Raw genomic sequence first — 19,584 nt, forward strand, 5'->3', positions numbered from 1 at the left:
ATAGGAATCTTTCACCCCTGTCAGTTCTGTGGCTCTTGGCCCATTTCCCACACAGAGCCTGCCCCTCCAGCTTTAGGGCTGGCTGCGTGCAGGCTGTCCCAGGAGGAGGAGGTGGATGAACCATGTCTGGGCCCCCAGTGCTAAGCCAGACCTCGCAGGCAGACCTGTTAGCTCAGCGAGGATGGCTGGGTCAGGAACAAAGGCTCACAGCCTTGCTTGCTGACCTCAACAGCCTATCTTCTAGAAAAAAGGAGACTCAGGACCACCCCAAGGGGAACTGGGAAGGAAAGAGGGTCAGTCTCCCCCACACTCACTTCTTCTTAGCAACTCCTCCCCTGACTGGTCGTAAGTTCCTAACCCTTCTGTCCAGTTCTCTCATGCTGCCAGGGGGACCATCCATGTCCCCATGTAGAAGCTTTACTTCCCTGTGTCTCATTCTACAGGGTTTGCTCTCAGCCAGGGGTCCAATCAGAAAGTGGCGCGTGAATCCATTCATACTTAGTGCTGAAGGCAAAAAGGAACTTAATACGTTGTCTGTCTCTGGGGTGGGGCCTTAACCCAAAAGAAGGACACACTGGTGGTAGAAAGTTACACAAATGCAATGGATAAGCTAGGAGATAGACAGCATATTCTCTCTCTCTTTCTGCCCCTCTCACTCACTCTCCCCTGTCCCTTACCTCTGCCTTCTCCTTTCCTCCCCTTCCTCTTTACCTACCTCCCCAAAGAGAAATATGAGATCAAAATAATGTAATTTTGAGACTATTTTTGACAAGAACAGAGTTCTCAACCTGCACATTAGAATCAACAGAAGATCTCTTAAAAATTACTCCTACCTGGGCCCTGCGGTCATTAAATTAGAACCATTGAGGAATGGGGCCTGGGCGTCCTTGCCTCTTAAATTTCCCAGTGATTTTTCTGGGCAGTCAAAGCTGAGTGAGACTCACCGAACTAGAGGCCAGCCCAAAGGATGGGTTTTCTTTAGAGCAAATTTTACCTTCCAGAAACTGTCTTTACTTTCATGACAAAATAAAATTGGCGATCTAAAGCAAACTAAGGCACAGAGCCACTCATAAAAAGTGGGCTTGAAATGTTTTGGAAGCCTGGGCGTCAAATGTGCCCACAGAATCAGGGGCAGGTGGCGGTCCTCGCTGGGAGCCGTGCATCAGACACGGGAAGATGCTAGACTTGGGAGGAGAAGGGTACCGAGTCTGGAAACTTGGTCAGCTTATCCTTGGGTTAAATGTTTTCCTGGGCAAATGAAGGGCTGGAGGCCCCACCACTGATGCTGTGTATGCTTCCTTCACTCATTCATTCATTTTTCTCATTCATTCAAAATCAGTGTCTATTATTTGCAGGAATAAAAGAATGTGGCACAGAGATTATTCTGACTCTGGGGTCAGACAAACGCAGGTGTCCCCTGTCCTGGTCCTGCCACCAGCTACAACGTGGCCCGGATTCTTTCACTGATTCCACAAACTCTTCCTGCACAGCTGCTGTGAGCCAGGCGGTGTGCTGGGGGCTGGTGACAGGGCTGTGGACAGGTGGGTGAGGGTGCAAACATTCCCATGGCGAGCTGCCTCCCTCTTCAGGAAAATGGCTCCCTCCTGAGGATGAAATCAGAATGGGAGACAATGCCAAGAACCCAGGAAATGCTCAGCAAATGGTAACGGTAACTTTCAGGATTGAGGCCCAGCCTTCTGGAGCAGCAGGCATCTGCCAAGGAGCTAAGAAGCCTCCAGAAAACTCGTCGAGGGAGTTAGGGGGCCGGCTCCACTGAGGAGGGGGCTGGTGCCTTCTGTGCCAGCCTGTGCGAGCACAGGTGTGGTAGAGAGAGAGCTGGGGACAGGGGGGTTGTGTACAGGACACAGGTCTGCAGGTGAGCTTGCAGGAACGGCACACACAGAGCTGTGTGGGTGATCAAGGCCCGACATACCCTCGTCCCTCCTCCCCAGGGGGACCCCTCCTCACAGCCCCCAAGCCGGATGTCGTGGCTTTCAACTACTCACCCCCAACATAAAACTATCTACCCAAAGTGTTAAAAGTCTCAAGGCTGCGAAATCCTGGTCTAAAGGACACAAACGTAAGCCTACCAGAATCTCAGGCCTGTCATAATCGTCCCAGGCCACATACGTCCCCTGCCTCATCACACCCTGCCCCTGGCTCCTGGCAACGACCAGCCACTTGTCCTTCCCTTATCATAGGAAGCTCTCAGCGCCCTCCGCCTTGGAACTGTCTGTCCCTCTTTGCCTAGAACACACTCGCCAGCCCAATTTGTCTGCCTGGCAAACCTCTCATTCTGCTGGTCTCCACTCAAAAACGATGTCCTAATGTAGGCTCCTTTCCAGTGCCCCATGAGAGGGAGAAAGAGACAAATGGGAAGTGGAGAAGGAAAGGAGGGGAAGAGGGTGGCGGGCAGGGGCGGGTGGCAGGCGCTGAGCCTGTCTAAAAAGCTAGAGAACCAGAATCAGGTGCTGAACCCATCCGAGTCTTAGTTCTGCTTCTTCCCATTGCTTTATGGGCCACGTGCTGAACGGCCTCAATAACCATTTGTTCAATTTGACGATTAAAATTGTGAAGAGAAGGCACTAAACCAACTGTTCTTGCCCTGAAACGTACTAAAATGCTTCTAGGGGCTGATCAGACGGCTGACATGCCCCCTAATGGGCCCAGGAGACCCCACAGGCAGGTCGCTGTGGTTGTCATGCTATCGCACTGGTGACAAGGCCAGACTCCTGATATATTTCCCAACAAGAGGAATGTGAGCCCAGCCTCCTCTCCCCAGCAGCCTCGAGCCTTGGGGGTTAGCACACATAGTTTGGTTTTGCTGGAGTTTTCCAGCAGCTTAATGAAAATGAATCATCGTGAAGTGTACGTTCGGTCCAGGCTTTCCGATGTCTACGGGCCAAAAGTGCTCACTTTCTCACTTGACGTTTCTGCACAGGGTGCTGGTGGCAGAGGGAGAGTCCTCTCCCTGCCAGGAACAGGCAGGGGGTAGAGGCTCTCTATGACTGGGCATGCTCACCAAGGTGCCCTTTTACAGATAAAGTTCTGGAGCATCAGGGCTTCTCTTAGCCACTGGCTGTTTGGCGTCAGGCCTGGAGCCTGGAGAGAAGAATGATTTTGTTCCCTTGAATGGTATGTTCGATCCATCATCTTAAATGAGTACAAGATGGCAACAGAATTGGCCAGCAGGCTCTGAGGAAAAAGAAACAACTAACCTCCTCAGGGTTGGCACAGGAGGAGGCCTACTTGCTGGGTCCCCAGACAGAAATGGGATAACTGTTTTAAAGCAGAAATATTTGGATAAAAGGGCCATGTGCCATTAAAAGAAAAATCTAGAGGCAGCTCATGACTCAGTGACTTAGAAGCTCACAAAAGCAGGCTCCAGGTGAGAAAGAGATGCAAGGATGGGCTCCTTTCTACCTGCAGAGACAGGAGTCTCTGTATCTGGGACATGCCTTTCCCAGATACACCCCATTGGAGTCTCTGACAAGATGAGGAGAAAGACGGACAGGGGCCTGCGCATGGGGTGAGAGCTTTGCCGTGATCCCGGTTCCGCCTCTTATCTAAAACCTGAGCCTCCACATTCTTACCTATAAAATGGGAATACTTTTCACCAATATGAACTGTGATGAGTAAATGGGACTTGGATGTGAAGGGGTCTTCGGTGTCTGGCTCAGAGCAGCTATGAAGCTCAGGGAAGGTGGAGGGCTTAACAGGAGCGGAGAGAGAACAGGAGAAGAGGGCAGCTGGGTAGAGCCGAAAGCTGCTAAAATAAGCCTCGGATTCTGCTCCTCACTGTGTCCCCGAGCTCCTTCAGGCCCACACATAAGAATGTCATCTTTATCCAACACATTCTGCTGTTTAGGGCAGTGATGAAAGTAACCAGCGTCTCAAAACCTACCTCACCTCTCCCGCCTGCTGTGCGTCTCTGCTGGGGCAGATCTGCTGGCCTTTAAGACGTCAGAGGAGGAATAAAATAATAACTGAACTAGAGGTGAGGCTATCGTTTTCCATTTTAATTTGTAACAACAGGGGTTGCCAAGAGCGAAAAAAGAAAAATCAGGCGTTTTCCTTTCCCCTGAGATGACAAAGGGGAAAGCATGGAACCAATTACATATACGAGCGGTACCCTCTGTCTCACTGTCCTGCACGTCCCCTGGTCCAAACTACACTCATAAACGAGGAAGTCCTAAAACCTCCGCCCGCAAGCTCTGGGTTCTGGGATTTTCTGAGGCAATGCTCCTACAGGAGAAGAACAAAGGAGCCTCTAGCTTCTCCATGACACTGTAGGGATGGCAGCCTGACCCCAGCAAGAACCTCCTTCTGTCTGAAATGGGAGCGTGCAGTGGCCAAGACCAGAGGTCTCAAACTCGGCTGGCTATCAGAATCATGGAGGAGATATTAGTAAAAGTCCCCGTGCCCTGGCTTCACGCTGACCCATGACATCGGAATCTCTGGGCATGGTGGCCAGGTATCAAGGTGTCTGAAAGTCTTCCAGGTGGCACCACTTGGGTTTAGCATCACTGGGCTAAGAGTGTGGGCTTTCGAACCAGACTGCTGGGGCTCAAACCCACTTTAAATGCCACTTCTATACTGCATGACCTTGGACAAGTCACTTACTGCTTGTGCCTATTTCCTCATTCATAAAATGACAATGATTTTTGACCACAGTGGTCAGGATTAAAAGATAGTAAAGGCACTTTGCACAATGGCTGGGACCTAAGTTCAGCTGGATAAATGTTAGCTGTGACGATGACGATATTTCTGAATATTAACAGCCACCAAGGTTCGACTCCAACGCGACAGAGAGGGTAAGAGTGCAGGCTCTGCAGTCTCACTGCTCGGAAAAGCTGGGGGCAGGGTGAGGAGAGTAAGTTCCCTGGGGCACAGTGTAAGGCGACTCTCACTGTCGGTGTCCTGCAAGAGCCAGCTGCCTGGGTCCAGGTCTTGGCTCTGTGCAGTACTAGCCATGTGGCCATGGGCCAGCGATCAACCATCTTATCCGCAAAACGAAGCTCATGTTTGCAGCCTCCTGGTGTGAGCAATGGGGGTAAGAGTCACAGAAACCTCATCAGGCTGAGGTGTCAGTGGAGACAATACACACAAAGAAGTTAGCAGATGCGCACGGTAAGCAATTAGCTGTCCGGTGAGGGAGCCAGGAATGACGCTGTGACTTACACAGATGCTTTACGTGACAGCAGGGCCTCAGGTCCTTTGGGGACCGTAGATGTATTTAGAATTCAGTGAAAACTATGGACCCTCTCCCAGAAAATGCCCGAACACACATAACTGCACATGCCCACCGGAGTTCACAGGGAACCTAGATGGAGGCAGGTGAACACACAAGTCCAGGACCCTTCGCAAATCCTCTGTGAGGTCGTATTGGGTCCTGAGAACCCTAATTTCCCTGAACCCAAGGCGGCCGCAGACTTTCCAGAAGCCACTTTTAACCAAACCAAATCTCCCTGGCGCTGCTACACAGAGAGAGCAGGGATGGAAATAGTCCTAAGTCACCTCATCTTTGAATAATCAGGACTCACTCCTAGGTCCTCGGCTTAGGGAATACACACGACTGAAGATACTGACCCTGAAGTCTGGGAATTTGTCTTTTCTAATTCTCTAGACCTGCACCATCCAATATGGTAGCCACTGGCTACATGTGGCTATTTAAAAGTAAGCTAATGAAAATTAACTAAAATTAGAAATTCAACTCCTCCGTCACTCCGGCCATATTTCAGCGGCTCCACAACGCTGTGTGGAAGTAGCTGCTACACTGGAAGGAGCAGACATAAAACCTTTCTATTATCGCATGACATTTCACCAGGCAGCACTGCTCTGGACCCGGAGGCAGCAAACCACGACCCCCAGGCCATACACGGGACAACTAAATGCCATTGGGGACGCTAAGCTGGATCCTGGACCAGAAAGAACATTATTGGGAAAACTGGTGGATTCAAAACAGGTCATCAGTAGGTTAGTTAATAGTATATGAATGTTAGTTTTCTGATTCACTCACTTCACTATGGTTATCAAAGGTGTCGGCATTAGGGGAGGCTGGGTGAAAGAGCTCTGTGAAACTTCTCGGTGTCTAAAATTATTTCCACATAAACAGTGACTTTTTAAAATGATGTTCCGGCCTCCACCACCCGTCAGTGCCTCTCATGGTCCAAATAATTTACCTGAGCTCACTCACAGCAACTTTTCCCCATGGAAGTCCCAGAAAGAGCAGTGCTAGGTGGGCCAGACAACAGCTTCCGGATCAGATTGGTCTGGGTTCAAGCTGCAGCTCTGTCACCTGCCGGTTGAGCCCCAAATGTTCCCCTGGCTGACTTTATCCCTTCTAGGGACACCTCCTCACAGAGGCCCTCCCTGATCACCTTTCCCCCCACAATCACTTCCTACCACATCCCTGGTTTTAGTTCCTTAAGGACAGTTACACTCCCTAAAATGTGTTTTATTGCCACTCTCTAAAATGTTCTTGCTTCCAGAGCCCACCCCCACTCTCCTGAGCCAGAACACAAGCTCCCCACGCAGCCTTGCCCAGGGTCAGGCCTGTGGTGGCTGCTCAGTATCCATTACAAACAATGACCGGCATGTCCCCCTTCTCTCCTGTGGTTTTCCTTAGCATGTGGCTCAGGTCCTGCCAGCACAAGCCTCAGCGCACCCACATGAACAGGGTGAGGGGTCGACGACTTACTCATAAAACTCTGCTGCCGGCGTGAACTTGTACTTGGAGTACTTGGTGTGGTTGCCCAGCACGGAGGCGTTGAGGAGCTTGGGGTCAGTGCAGTTGGGGCTGTTCCAGGCATGGCCACAGTCGGTCCAGGGCAGGTTGAAGGTGAAAGAGGAGAAGAGGTAGTAGAGCGACCAGGCGATGATGACGTTGTAGTAGAAGCCGACGTACAGAGCGATGAGGATGACAGCGTAGCCAACTCCTGGTGGCGGCAGAGGGGTCAGGCAGGGCTTTCCCAGGCCACCCCAGGGCCAGCTCTCCTGGGGAGCTGGCTCCCACCTCCACGACCCAACCCCTATGCCTGTCCTTTTCTATAGCAGATTGTCAGAGCCCCCTGGATCCCCTTCTGCTTACTCATGGACAGGCCAGCTGTGCCAGGGCAGCAACGCTCCCGGGGAGCCACTGGGTCAGGCATTGCAGCAAAAGCATCCCAGCTCCCTGGCCCCCGGGCAGGATAACTCTGAGGTGTGTTAACACTGCCCCAGAGGGAATGAGCCCCTGGTCCACAGCGGAACTTGCTTATTGGGCCCCTCCCCTTCCCCATCCACTGCTGGTGTTTCCTGGGATCACCTCCCAAAACAACTCCTTACACTGAAATCCTTCTCTCAGAACCTGCTTCTGGGGAACCCCAAACAAGCACCCCCTGATCAGAACTTCAGCCCTGTGTGTTTTCTGGGTCCAATTCTCAACTACCTGGTTTGTTTGCCAATCTCATCTTCCTGAACGTATCAGAAGCTCCTAGAGGGCTAGTTCCATGGCTTTGCCTACTTAGCATTGCTTTAAGGGAGCAGCTGTTAAGTATTCTTAGCCTTGTAAGGTTTGGATGATGCTAATCCCTCACTTCTTTGATCTAGCTAAAGGCACATGACTCAGGCCTGGCCAATCAGAGTTCTGCTTCCCTAGAGACACAGTGATTGGTTGATAGATAAGCATACGACTCAAGTCACACCGATGAGAGTCTTTTCTGGGACCTTTATCATTAAAGGTTGCTATAAGGTGTTTTTGGTTATGCTGTCATTGTTAAACTTAGTAGGATTTAATCTTGTTGCTGATGGCCAGCTCTGCTAGCACCTGAGAAGAATGCCTAAGACTGATGCTAACACTGATGAAAACAAACTTGAGATTCCAGATAACATTATTCAAGAACCTAGATCAAGCTGTACTGTACCATAAGACAATACATTCTCTTTTATATGCAAGCCACGTTGAGTGGGATTTCTGGAAATTAAACAAAAATTTCCTAACTATACACATGTCTCGTAAGCCTCTTATGCCAGCCTGTATCTACTACAGGACTGAGTACAGAGGAGATACTCAGGAGACATATGCCAGCTGAGAAGAGGCTCATAGGAATCACACTGGTGCTCAGTGCCATCTGGACCCAGTTCTTGAAACAGTGCTTGGGAGACAGTAATTCCCTTCTCACAGCTGTATAGGGGCCAAGAAATGGCAGTTGCTATGGCCACCTTCTCCAGATGTGCCCTAAGTCCTGAATGTAAACTTCATCTTATAGCCTGTGACCAATTAATTATGGCTGTGGTATTAAGGCTTGTGAGGCAGCTTTCTGGTTGAACCCAAAAAGGTCTGTAATCAATGTATCATGTCTGCCATGGGAGCAAGAGGGGAGAGTAGTGGTATGTATGCTAGACACTTCTGCCATGTAAGTATTTCCTCTACAGGAAACAGATACTCTCTGGTCACTTAGCTATGGAGCCTGTACTGGGACCCAGGTGTCCAGATTTCCTAGGCTGAGTTTATTCCTGAAATACCAAAGGATCTCCATGTAACTTTGAATGGTGGACGTACTTGACCTTGCCTGTACCTGTGAATCCAACAAGAGAGTTGGTCTGCCTCAGATCCCACCTTTGGAACAGATTCTCCAGGGGCACCATGGAAGTCCTTTTGGACAACCTCTGACTCCCCCAGACCCACTCTTTACCTTTGAAGAATGGGCAGATCTTCCACACCGTGGCCGCCCCTTCCCGGTTGTACTGGCCCAGAGCCAGCTCCATGTAGAAGAGAGGCATCCCAGCGATAATGAGGAACAGTGTGTACGGGATCAGGAAGGCACCTGGGGGACACAGAGGCAGCGCGTGAGCCCCTAGATCCTGTGTGGCCTGGACCAATGTCGGCCAGAGTGGGTGGGGGGAGGGGGGGATAAGTGGAGGGTGGGGGTGGGGGGAACGTCCTCATTACTCTGCTGGCCCCACCCCTTCCCAAGGAGTGTCGTGTGGCAGGTAAATAGAATTACACAGAACAGTTATACATGTAATCATAACAATAATTATAACAGCTGGAGTCATGGTAATAATTGTAATAATGAAGTTCTGTAATCAAATTAGTACAACTTGGGTTAATCAAAGCTAACTAGGTGTGTCGTCTGCAGGACTCACCTAGCCTTTGGCACACAAGCACCCTGGGAAGTGTCATGACAAGGATCACAGGTGCAGGCTGTACCACATTGATTCACATACAGAAACTTCCCCTTCATGAGTCATCACTCTGGGAAATGCCAATGGCCCCAAACCGTTCCTTTAATAGGTAAGAAGGTTGGGAGCAGAGAGGGAGAGACAGTGCCCCAAGTGACATACGATTGACTTTCTCCTTTCGCTCATGTCTCTATCACTTTACAGTCACATGGGGCTTTCCCAAACACGAGCTCACTGGATTCTTCTTGGCCTCACAATAGCGCACAGACAAAATCAGACAGGGTCATTATGTCCCCTCTCCCCCTCTCCCGGGGAAACTGAGGGCAGAGAAAGGAGTTGAATAGGTGCTGTTTGCACTGCTGGTAAGTGACAGAAGCAGGATTCGAATTCAGGCAGTGGAAGGTAAACAGACAACAGGGAAAATGCCTGCCCAGAGCGTCACAGAAACTAGAAGGTCCCTCGGCAATGGGCAACAACAGATCCCAGGGAGAATTCCCGGTGGAATTAGACATGTGTGAGTCCCAGAGACAATTCTTGGTGCCCGGCAGCCTGCAGTGAGCTGAGTGGGCTCTGATGATATGAGCTCACACACCGGGATTCATGCCCCCATCAGCCCCGGCTGCAAACCTGACCAAAGGAAAATGCCAGCTCCTTTTCCTGATGCGGCTGGAGGTGGCCAGGCCAGATGCAGAGTCCCACCATTGGCCTTTGGCTGGGTTATCGTAACCTTGAAAACCAAACACTCTCTGTCCTGCCCACACCAGGAAAGTGCAGAAATTGGGAAATATTTAAGGATAGTAACGTTAGAAATATAACACCCCATACTGTGTTCCAGGCAGTTTCCATGCAATGTCTCATTCAATCTTCACAAAAACCCTAAAATGCAAAGATTATTAATACCTCCGTTTTACAAATGTGAGAACTCAGACTCCAAGCTAGCAGAGAACTGTGGCCGTCATACGACACCCAGGGCCAGACTTGCCCAGCTCCTCAGACTATCCGTTCTTCACTTTCTTCCCAGGAAGCCCAAGACTCTTATGGACAAAGCAGGAAGAGTCGGCCCCAGTGGTCTGAAATCCAGTCCCTTCTGTAGCAGGAGGAGATGCAGCATGGTGGGCAGTAGGGAAGGAACTATTGGGAGGTGAGGACCTCCTATGTATCAAGCAGAGCACTGGGCACTGGACATCTGTGATCCCATTGACCGTTCCCAGAAATTGTCTGAGGTAGCAACTGCTATACCCATTTTTTAGAGGAGGAAACTGAGGCTTGGAGAAATTAAGTGACTTGACCAAGCTCACCCAGAGGGTAAGTGAGCGTTCTGGGATTAGAGCTTCAGAGCCATTCTCAATATATTCTGCAGATTCCAGAACATTCCAGCCTAGCTAAAGGACAGAGTCTGGGGAAGGGTGTTCTGAAACTGCGGATCTGGTGGCAGCTAAGCCACCCAGGCTGTTGGTAAAAGGCTGGTCCAGTGTTCCAGCCCCTGATTCAGGCTGAACCTCTTTGAAACAGCCACAAGCCAACCTCTCTCCGCCCTCCTTCGTTTTTTGCTTTCAGTCTCCGCCTTTGTCCCTCCCCCACACAGACAGGGCTGGTCTGGCGCCTGATCCCATGTCTTCCCACACTGCTGACAGCAATGGTGGTACTGATGGTGGGTTGATGAAAGTAACAAGGACCATCTATTGAGCATCTGTTATATGTCAAGCCACACACTAAGTTTTTACATAAATATTCATCTAAAACCATCCCAGAGAGATGATTACCACTAATCCCATTTAACAGATGAGGAAATCCGAGGCTAACAAAGGTCAAGTTGTTTGTCCAAACTAGTAAGGATGCAGCTTGGCTTCAAACCTGGGTCTGTCTGAGCTCTGCCTTGTGACCACCTGTTTCTCCCCTTGGGAGCCTGGAGCCAGAAAGTAGGGGAACTAGACATATGAAACTGTTTAATAGGCCTGAAGACGGACATCGGTGGCCCAAGGGACAATGGGGAAGGACAAAGCCAGGAGTCATGGCTCAGGTCTTGGCAATGGTTTGCCACTGGTGATTCAATGTTCTTTTCTACAAGGAAGGGGAAGAGCAACATCAGTCAATTAACCCGGCATCTCACGTTGGCCCGTCTTCTCAACCCTAAAACTCTGGGTGGCACCGCCAACAGGTTGGTGAATCGCCCCATTTGGAATCTGTCTTCTCTTGTGCTGGCTGGGAGTCCCAGCCAAAAGAAGGGAGGAGGGAGGTGACGGGTCTGCACAAGCCCTGGGCCCTTCTCTGTGAGAGCGTGTGATGTGGGCCAGCCAAGGCTTCAGGTGGAAACAGACCGAGAACATGCCAGAATGATGAAACAGCTAAATATGAATGAAAACCAGAAAGCTGCCCTGTGGCCAGTGCCTTCTTCTACAAGACGACTAGCTCAAGCCCCCTTGCGGAAAGAGCTGGAGGAAGCCAGGGCAGAGCTGAGGAGTCAGAAAGCGGTTTCAGTAAATGGCAAACAATTATATAAATGTCTAACCACTATGCTGTACACCTGAAACTAATATAATATTGAATGTTAACGGTAACTGAAAAACAATTTTTTTCATTCAATAAAAAAAGAAAGGGGTCAGCTGAGGACGCCTCCCTTGGAAACAATCCTGAAGCAGCTTCTGGGAAACCGAGGCTGGCTTGCATACTTCCTACTGCCCTGGCGGGCCTGTAACTATCATAGGCCCACAGCCCTGCTATGTCCCCATGTGTGGTGGCGCCAGCGGCAGCCAGCCTCCCATGGGGCCTGAGTGTGGAGAGCTTCTGCTCAGGGGCCACAAGCCCAGAATCCTGGCTCTGGAATGTTCTGGCTGTGCAGGTGCTGGGTGACAGGGGCAGACCTAAAGCAACACAGGCAGCGCACACTCCCGAGGGTCTGTCTCAGCTCCTGGGTATCTCCGACACAGAGACATGTCCCCAGGTGCACACTGCACACATTCATGCAAAGATACCCGTACACTTCTGCACACTGACACACTCACACAAACACACGAGTAAAGCCACTGCCAACTGTGAAAGGGACTCTGACCAGTGGCCTTTGGATGACTTTAGCAAGGAAAGCATCTGTCCATCACCTCTAGCCCAAAACACAGTGCCTGACACCCCACCATTAGAGAGGAACCCCACTATTGCAGAGGGGTTCTGGAATCCTCAGTGCACAAGCCATATCCTCAGGAAGGGAAGCCCAGTGGTTGCCAAGTTCTGAGTGGGGTGTGCTGGAGCAGAGCCTGGGTGGGGGAGGAGGACCCCAGGACAGGGGAGGGAATGGCTCAGGCCTGGTGGGGACTTGAGGGGAGGAGGAGGCGGTGTGACCAGGGAGAGGCTGCAGGGAGGAGAGGAGGGTCTCCTGAGACCTTGCTGGTCCAGCTTCCCAGACTGTTGACGGCAGGATTCCACAAACTGAATTCTGGCCACACCCTGATATACTAAGAGGCAAAATCCCACAGAGAACTGTTCCCTTGGTACCCACAGCTCAGCTTATGGGTTGTCACTGCCGTAGCTTTTACCAGAGTCCCAAGAAAACCTTGGTCAGTGCCTAGGCTAGCTGGATTTGTCCCTCCTCCCCAAACATCCGAAGCGTACAGTAAACCTCAGCAGGAGAGGAGGAGATTCCAACAGGAGACAGTGCCGCTCCCAGCAGGCCGACCCAGACACGAGCGGGGCCGGGGGCAAAGGCACACCACACATGTCTACACATTTAAAGATGACAAATCAGGCTGCAGCTGCTAACTCAAACATGTTCTATCTTCTTACCTTGATAACTAGGCCTTTGTAATGGTTCCAGTGTCAAGTTCAAGTTTGGAACCCTCAGCTCTTGGTGTTCTGTGCTGGAACGTGAAAGCACGGGGGAGCCCCGTTTGCCCCGCACCCCCTTCTTCCCCATCTCAGCTCCATCCAGACATGTGCGAGGCCTCTTCCACATACGTGTGGCCTCTTGTGCCCGTAGATCAAAGCTCTGTTCACAGTCTCTGCAGATAATGGGCCCCTGGTCTCCCCTTTGGGCCTGAGGCTGCGCCAGCTTATAGCACAGTCCATGTTACAGAAGAAGGGACTGAGGGCGATGCTCACGCAGCCCCGGGGGGGCCGGGGGGACTTGAGCAGGGAATTCCTAAGTCCAGTTACCTGACGCGTGGTGAGGGAAGCGAAGCCCTCTGGCCCTGACCCCGGTGAGAAGGGGAGGAGGGCAGAGCAGGGCTCTCTAATGCACAGGGTCCAGAGCACACCCTCTGTGACATAACACATATGGTCTCTGCTCGGGGTTCCTGACATAGAAATCCTAAATCCTTGTCATTTCCCGAGGGATGGGGATGACACGAGTGTCTGACACTGAGGTCCTCAATCCCTTGGAATTTTCTGGGTGATACTGTGTTTCCCCGAAAATAAGACCTAGCCGGACTATCAGCTATAAAGTGTCATTTGGAGCAAAAATTAATATAAAACCCAGTCTTATTTTACTATAATATAAGACCGGGTCTTATACAACATAATATAGGACTGGGTCTTCTTTTAATATAATATAAACTGCATATAATATAATATAATATAACACCGGGTCTTAGATTAATTTTTGCTCCAAAAGAGGCATTACAGCTGATGGTCCGGCTAGGTCTTATTTTCGGGGAAACACGGTAGGAGTGCCTTTTGTTCTAGTGCAGTGACTCTTGGTTGGTGCCTGTATGGAGGCAGGCACCCGAAAGACCAAGCGGTGTTGAGAAGTTCGGAACTTTCAGTCCCACCTCTTATCCTCCAGGGAGAGGGGAGGGGCTGGAGGCTGAGTTAACACTGGCCAGGCCTATGTGATGACACCGTCTTAAAAACCCCTGAACTATGGAGTTTGGAGAACTTTCAGGTTGGTGAACGCATCCACCAGAAGGGTGACACCACCCCACTCCATGGGGACAGAAGTTCCTTCCAGACCTCACCTTATGTGTCTCTTCATCTGTCTGTTCACCTGTATCCTTTATCATGTCCTTTATAATAAACAAGTAAACGCAGTAAGTGTTTCCCTGAGTTCTATGAGCTATTATAGCAAATTATTAAATCTAAAGAGGGAATTCTATGAACTTCTCATTTTTAGGGGTTGCTCAGGAGCACGGGTGACAACTTGGGACTTGCGACTGGCGTCTGAAGTGGGGACAGTCTTGTGGGACTGAGCCTTTAACCTGTGGGGTCTGTACCAACTCCAGGTAGATAGAGAATTGTAAGACACCCAGCTGATGTCCCGAGAGTTGGAAAATGGGTCAGTGTGGGAGAAACCCCCAGGCGTTTGGTGTCAGAAGAATGGAACATGTAAATATAAACAATTTTCCTCTTACCCCTTGCCTGGATCTGGAGACAATTCTGGTTCCCCCGTCCTGCTACTTACGGCTATGTGACCTTGAGTAAATGGAACTTCTTTGAGCCTTAGTTCCCTTTTTGTAAGTGGGGATAGGAACACCTGCGTCACTGGTTTGCTGTGATACTTAGAGATAACAGAGTACCTGGCACTTAGTAGGTGCTTTATAAATGGGAACCATGTCCTGCCATCACGCACAAGAGCAGATGGGATGCACTTCTGGAAACTGGAAATCACAAGCCAAGGATTGTCAGCTGGCTGAGGATGGCCTGGGCCTTCGCAGGGCACATCCACAAATGCCTGCTGGAGGCTGACAAGCACAGAGGACTCTGAGGCAGTCCCTTGGGCTCCCCATGTTACTGTCCCAAGGGAGACTTATATCCAAACATACTGCTGACCACGAGCAAGTGTAGGGCCAAGATTCCCCCAAGCCACCTCCAGCCCCATGACCAAAACGGGCTCCTGCAGTGCTGCCCACATCCCCTCAGTAATGAGGACCTGTCCCCCGCAGTGGAGACGGGTCAGGCCTCAGCTGTCAGTGTTTGGGAATTGCCTCAGCTGAGGAGAGCGACTTTACTCATAGCCACATTCCCTTCCCAGGGCAGCTGGCATCCAGCGACCCATCAACTGGGGATATAGAGTCCCAGCCCCCTCGCCCCAACTCAGGACGAGTCTGGAGGTCCCTGATCAGCTGAGGCTTTGCTGACCTGGCAGCCCATCCTCTCCATCTGGCCAGCATTGCGTCCTTCCCTACATCCCTTGCTTCCTTCCCTATATCCCTTGCTTGACCTATGCCCCCATTCTGTCCTCAGTGCCATGGAGAAGGAGAGAAATCAGTCTTTTCCAAAGCAGTTCTTTGTGCCTTCGGTGTCAGGTACAGGGTCCCCCTCTGAGTCTTTGCCAGTTAAATGGCTGGCTTCCTGTGCCCATTTCGGTAGGGAAATACTCCTACAATAAACCAAGCCCAGATCATTCAAGTTTGTCAACCCAGAGCCATGTACCAACTCATGTCTCCTTCCCAAGACTGATCTTCTCCTTGGGGCCCTCAACAGCCACAGTGGGCCCTGCCCATTGGCCTGAGGGTCCCTGTCACCTCAGTGCGAGTGAGGCCCTTACACCCCTGCATCCCTTCCCCGGCACTTTGCTGGGACAAGCCAGAAGCATCTTTACAAGCCTCTGTGTGAGTTCCTGCTGTTCCAAGAGGAAACGCCACACAAAATGATGACAGCTGGCTTTTTTGGCCCCACAAGGGGTCACTCCCTCACTTTAACTTTGGATCCTTCCACCTGACCACTGGGCCTTAGCTGTGAGCCCTGGGAAAAGCCCCAGCGAGAGAACATACCCACTCCCCTGATAGATTAACCCCCTCCTCTAAGGAGGGCAATGGGGGTGGAACTCAGGCAAATTAGTACTGGATACAATTCTCCCTGTGCTGTGGCTTTGCAAAGTCTGCACTAAATTTTTATTAATGAAGCTGGGGCTTTCCATGTAGCTGCTTGAATGTTCTGGTTTCCCACCCTCTCCATCCTGGTCTTTTTTAAAGGAACAAATTAGAGGGCCTTTGGGATGCTCTGAACTACATTATAGAGGGAAATATAACCCACAAAGAGCAGAGCAGGACCTCACCTCCCTCATTTGAGATGTAATATCTCCAATAATAGAATCTAAACTGACATTAACTTTTAGGATACCTACAATAGACTATGAGCTTCCTAAAGGCAGGGATTGCCTTTAGCTCATCTTGGTATTCCTGACATATGATGGACATTTAGGACATATTTTTTGGTGAAATAAATGGATCTCAGCAGTGAGTCACACAGAGAATGAAGCTAATGAACTCCCTGGGGCCTTTCTCCACTCATGCTGTGACCTAATCCTTACTTAGGCAATTGGGTTTGGGACCACAGGGCAGGATGTAACATTTATCCCCATGAAATCCCATCTTGCTGGAAACAGCCCCTCTAGATCTTTCGGCCAGCTCAGAGCAATGGGCCAAATCATGCTCGTGACCTCAGATCCAGGTCTCAGCTCCAGCCCCTGATGAGCTCCTCATTCCTGCAAACTTTTCCGCTGAAAGGCCCCTCCAGCTGGCTGGCTCACGTGCATCTGAACGGAACTTGGCCTGGCAAGCCTGGGGTGTAGACAGCCCCCTTACAGCCCGGTCAGATGTGAGGACACTGAGTCTGCAAATGCCTGCCCTCCATGCCAGCCACTACCGCCTACCTGGTCTCAACAAACCCAGCTATTTTGGCCAAGAGGGTTCCTAAAGGGCTATGGGTACCTGAGACCCTGAGCTTACTTGGGGAAGGAGGAAAACCCCATTTGGGACCCAGAACCACATGGGACCCCATGAAAATGGGGGGATGTTAACTCCCATTCTGCAGGTGAGGAAACTACAGTGAGACAAGCTTAGGCCATCAGAATATAGAGCGACACCCGCCTCTTGATTCTTGATTCCCCAGACCCAGGTGTGACTACTTCTGGCCTTATTTCCCTTTACCAATTCCCTCTTAGAATCGGTTCTGTGCCTCCAAAAAACAAAAACAAAAAACAAAATCAGCACCCTGCCTTACTCCTAGGTCTAGCCCAGGGGTGTCCAAACTTTTTTCAACGTTTTTCACCAAGGGCCATATGCAGTAAAATACACAAACAGCCGGGCCACTCACTCGAGGTGAAGTACATATTGCCTCACCTGGTTTATTTAAGTAAACTAAATATATTTTTGGAATTTGCTGCGGGCTAATTAACAATGGATTTCGCAGTTTGGACACCCCTGGTCTAGCCCATGGTTAAAAAAATCATCAAACAATCAAAATAACTGTAACAACTCCATTTACTGAGCTTCTACTCTGTGACACTGTTTTGAGCCCTTTGCATGTATTCTCTGTACTGTCATGTCACCCTGAAGGAAGGTACAGTTATTCTCCTTTTCTGCACAAGGTAACTGAGGCCCAGAGAGGATAAGTGACTGGTCCAAGGCCACAATTCCCAGAAAGGCCAAGCCCATATTTAAACCCAGTTCTGTCTGAATCGAAAGGCCTTGTCTCTGACAGCTCAGAGATAGAGGTCAGCAGCTCGCGTCTCAAACAGAAGCAGCCATTTGCAAAGGATAAATCACGGTGGCCTCTTTCCTCGCAGGGAGGAAGACACAGGGATCCACTCCTCCCTGGGGACCAGCACAGGCCATGCCCAAGACCACAGGTGCAGAGAGAGAATCTAGAACCCTGGACACAGCCCCACTGCCTGGTGCTGCCTCCCTGTTTGAGAGGGTTCGAACGAAGCCCTGGAATTTCTCTGAGTGACTTTCCCCACCGGAAGCCTGCAGCACCCATGCATCCCAGCAGCTGGCCCACGGGAAGGTGTTCAGACAGGCTGATCCTTCCCAGTAATTCATTCAGAAGATATTAGGCAGGGGCCTAAACGATTAGCATCTTTATAATTTCAAAACATTCCCCAGTCTGGAACAATCTGAACTGGACTTGGAGGTTACCATGTTAATACTTGTACCAAGAGAGCTTACCGGCAAGGCAATAAAATAACAGGGCAGTGAGTCCTGGCTTGGGTACAGTGTTGGGCCAGGAGAGGGGTGGATCGTGGGGGTCATCTCAGCTCACCTCTAGCTGTAGAGAGGAACTTGGGCTCAGAGAGGGGCTGTGCCTGCCCAGGGTGACAGAGCTGGGGCTCGAATTCGTGTCTTTTGACTCCTTCCACAATCGCTACCTGCCAGCCTGCTTGCCCTTCTCTGGGGCTGACTTCACAATTACTGGATGAGAACTGGCCCACAGAGTAGCCTGAAGGTCTAGCAGAGATAACGCCCAGAAGGGCCTCGCTGAGCACCCCCCACAAGGGTTCGGAGCAAGTTAGGAAAGAACCGGCCCAGACTGAGGTGGGGCTGCACTGCTCCGTGGTGCCAACCATGGACATCCTGGCCAGAAGTGGAAATTCACTGGGAACTCTTCCCCACCCCGTAGCCTGGCATTCAAGGTCTCCGCGGCTCGGCCCTAACTTGCCTCTCCCTTTTCCTTCAGCCTGCACTCCTGGTCTCTGAGATAATTCCACGTGTAGTCTCGCATAAATAGAATACCGCCTTTCTTCCCGAGACTTGTCTCTACTCCTCCGGTCCCTAGGAGCTGAGCTCCAATCACAGCCCACTTCTCCACATCTTTCCTAAGCAGCCCCTCAGCAGGCCTTTAGAGGGCTTGTCACCTCCCCCATCCATTTTACACGTCATTATAATGAGGTGGAGAAGCAGCAGCGGCTTCCTTTCCTAGGCCACCCTCCATGCCAGCCTCTCCACGGACACGGTTGCATTTAGTCCTCGCGACAAGCCTCTAAGTTAAACACCATTATTTCCATTTGACAGATGAAGAAACTGAGGCTTGGTGAGTCACCCAAAGTCACACAGCTAGAAATTGGAACCCTGGTCTCCAGGAATTGGAAGCCGAGGCTCCTGGTCTCTGGGCTGCCGGGTCCTCACTTTGTTAGTTACCACCAGGGGTTCTGCCAGTTTCCGGAGCAGCATTAGATCTTTGAGGGTTTGAGCCATTTCAAGTGTGGGTCACTGTTCAATTTGGGGGGCATCTTCTACCATCTTCCTAGGACCTAGGCTTCCTCTTGAGCATTAGGAATACAGGGAAGAAAGTGCGCCAGCCTGCTTGGGAGACAGACCCATGAAGAGACACAGGACCCAACAACTGGGGACAAGCTTTGTGAGGGCTAGCAAGCCCAGGAGACAGTGCTTCCAGCCAATTTCGCTTAAAAATTGGAACCTGTGACCAATTTGCTCTGTTGTGTGCCCTAGGCATCTGGTATGTGACCCTGCCTAGAGCAGGCACTCTGTACCTGTGATGGTGGCGATGGCCAAGCGAGCACATGGTCCCAGTGAAAGTTCCACCTAGCCGATGTGTCTGTTTGGCCATCTGGGGTGCTTTTAGTTTCAACAAGCACTTATAACAGTGCAAATGACGTGTAACAGTATGAGAATGAAGCCCTTAGGTGACTAAAGCTCCTGGCAGGCAGATGGGGTGGGTCGTCCATCTAGTGACCCCTGCAGAGACTAGCAT

The 19,584-nt window shown here is 50.7% G+C and overlaps 1 protein-coding gene across 8 annotated transcripts in view; it reads right to left on the reverse strand.

Annotated features, from left to right (window-relative positions):
• SLC6A2 (solute carrier family 6 member 2) overlaps window positions 1–19,584 on the reverse strand; it is a 43,011-nt gene that overhangs the window by 20,486 nt on the left and 2,941 nt on the right. For all 8 annotated transcript variants that reach the window (XM_074314853.1, XM_074314855.1, XM_074314856.1 and 5 more), the window contains exons 3-4: window positions 8,676–8,807; window positions 6,701–6,938 (exon numbers count right to left, since the gene is read on the reverse strand). In XM_074314853.1, the coding sequence (XP_074170954.1) occupies window positions 6,701–6,938; window positions 8,676–8,807 (370 nt within the window). The remainder of the gene's footprint in view (window positions 1–6,700; window positions 6,939–8,675; window positions 8,808–19,584) is intronic.

This window comes from Rhinolophus sinicus, linkage group LG11 (assembly GCF_036562045.2).
Source record: "Rhinolophus sinicus isolate RSC01 linkage group LG11, ASM3656204v1, whole genome shotgun sequence".
In the NCBI taxonomy this organism is placed as follows: domain Eukaryota; kingdom Metazoa; phylum Chordata; class Mammalia; order Chiroptera; family Rhinolophidae; genus Rhinolophus; species Rhinolophus sinicus.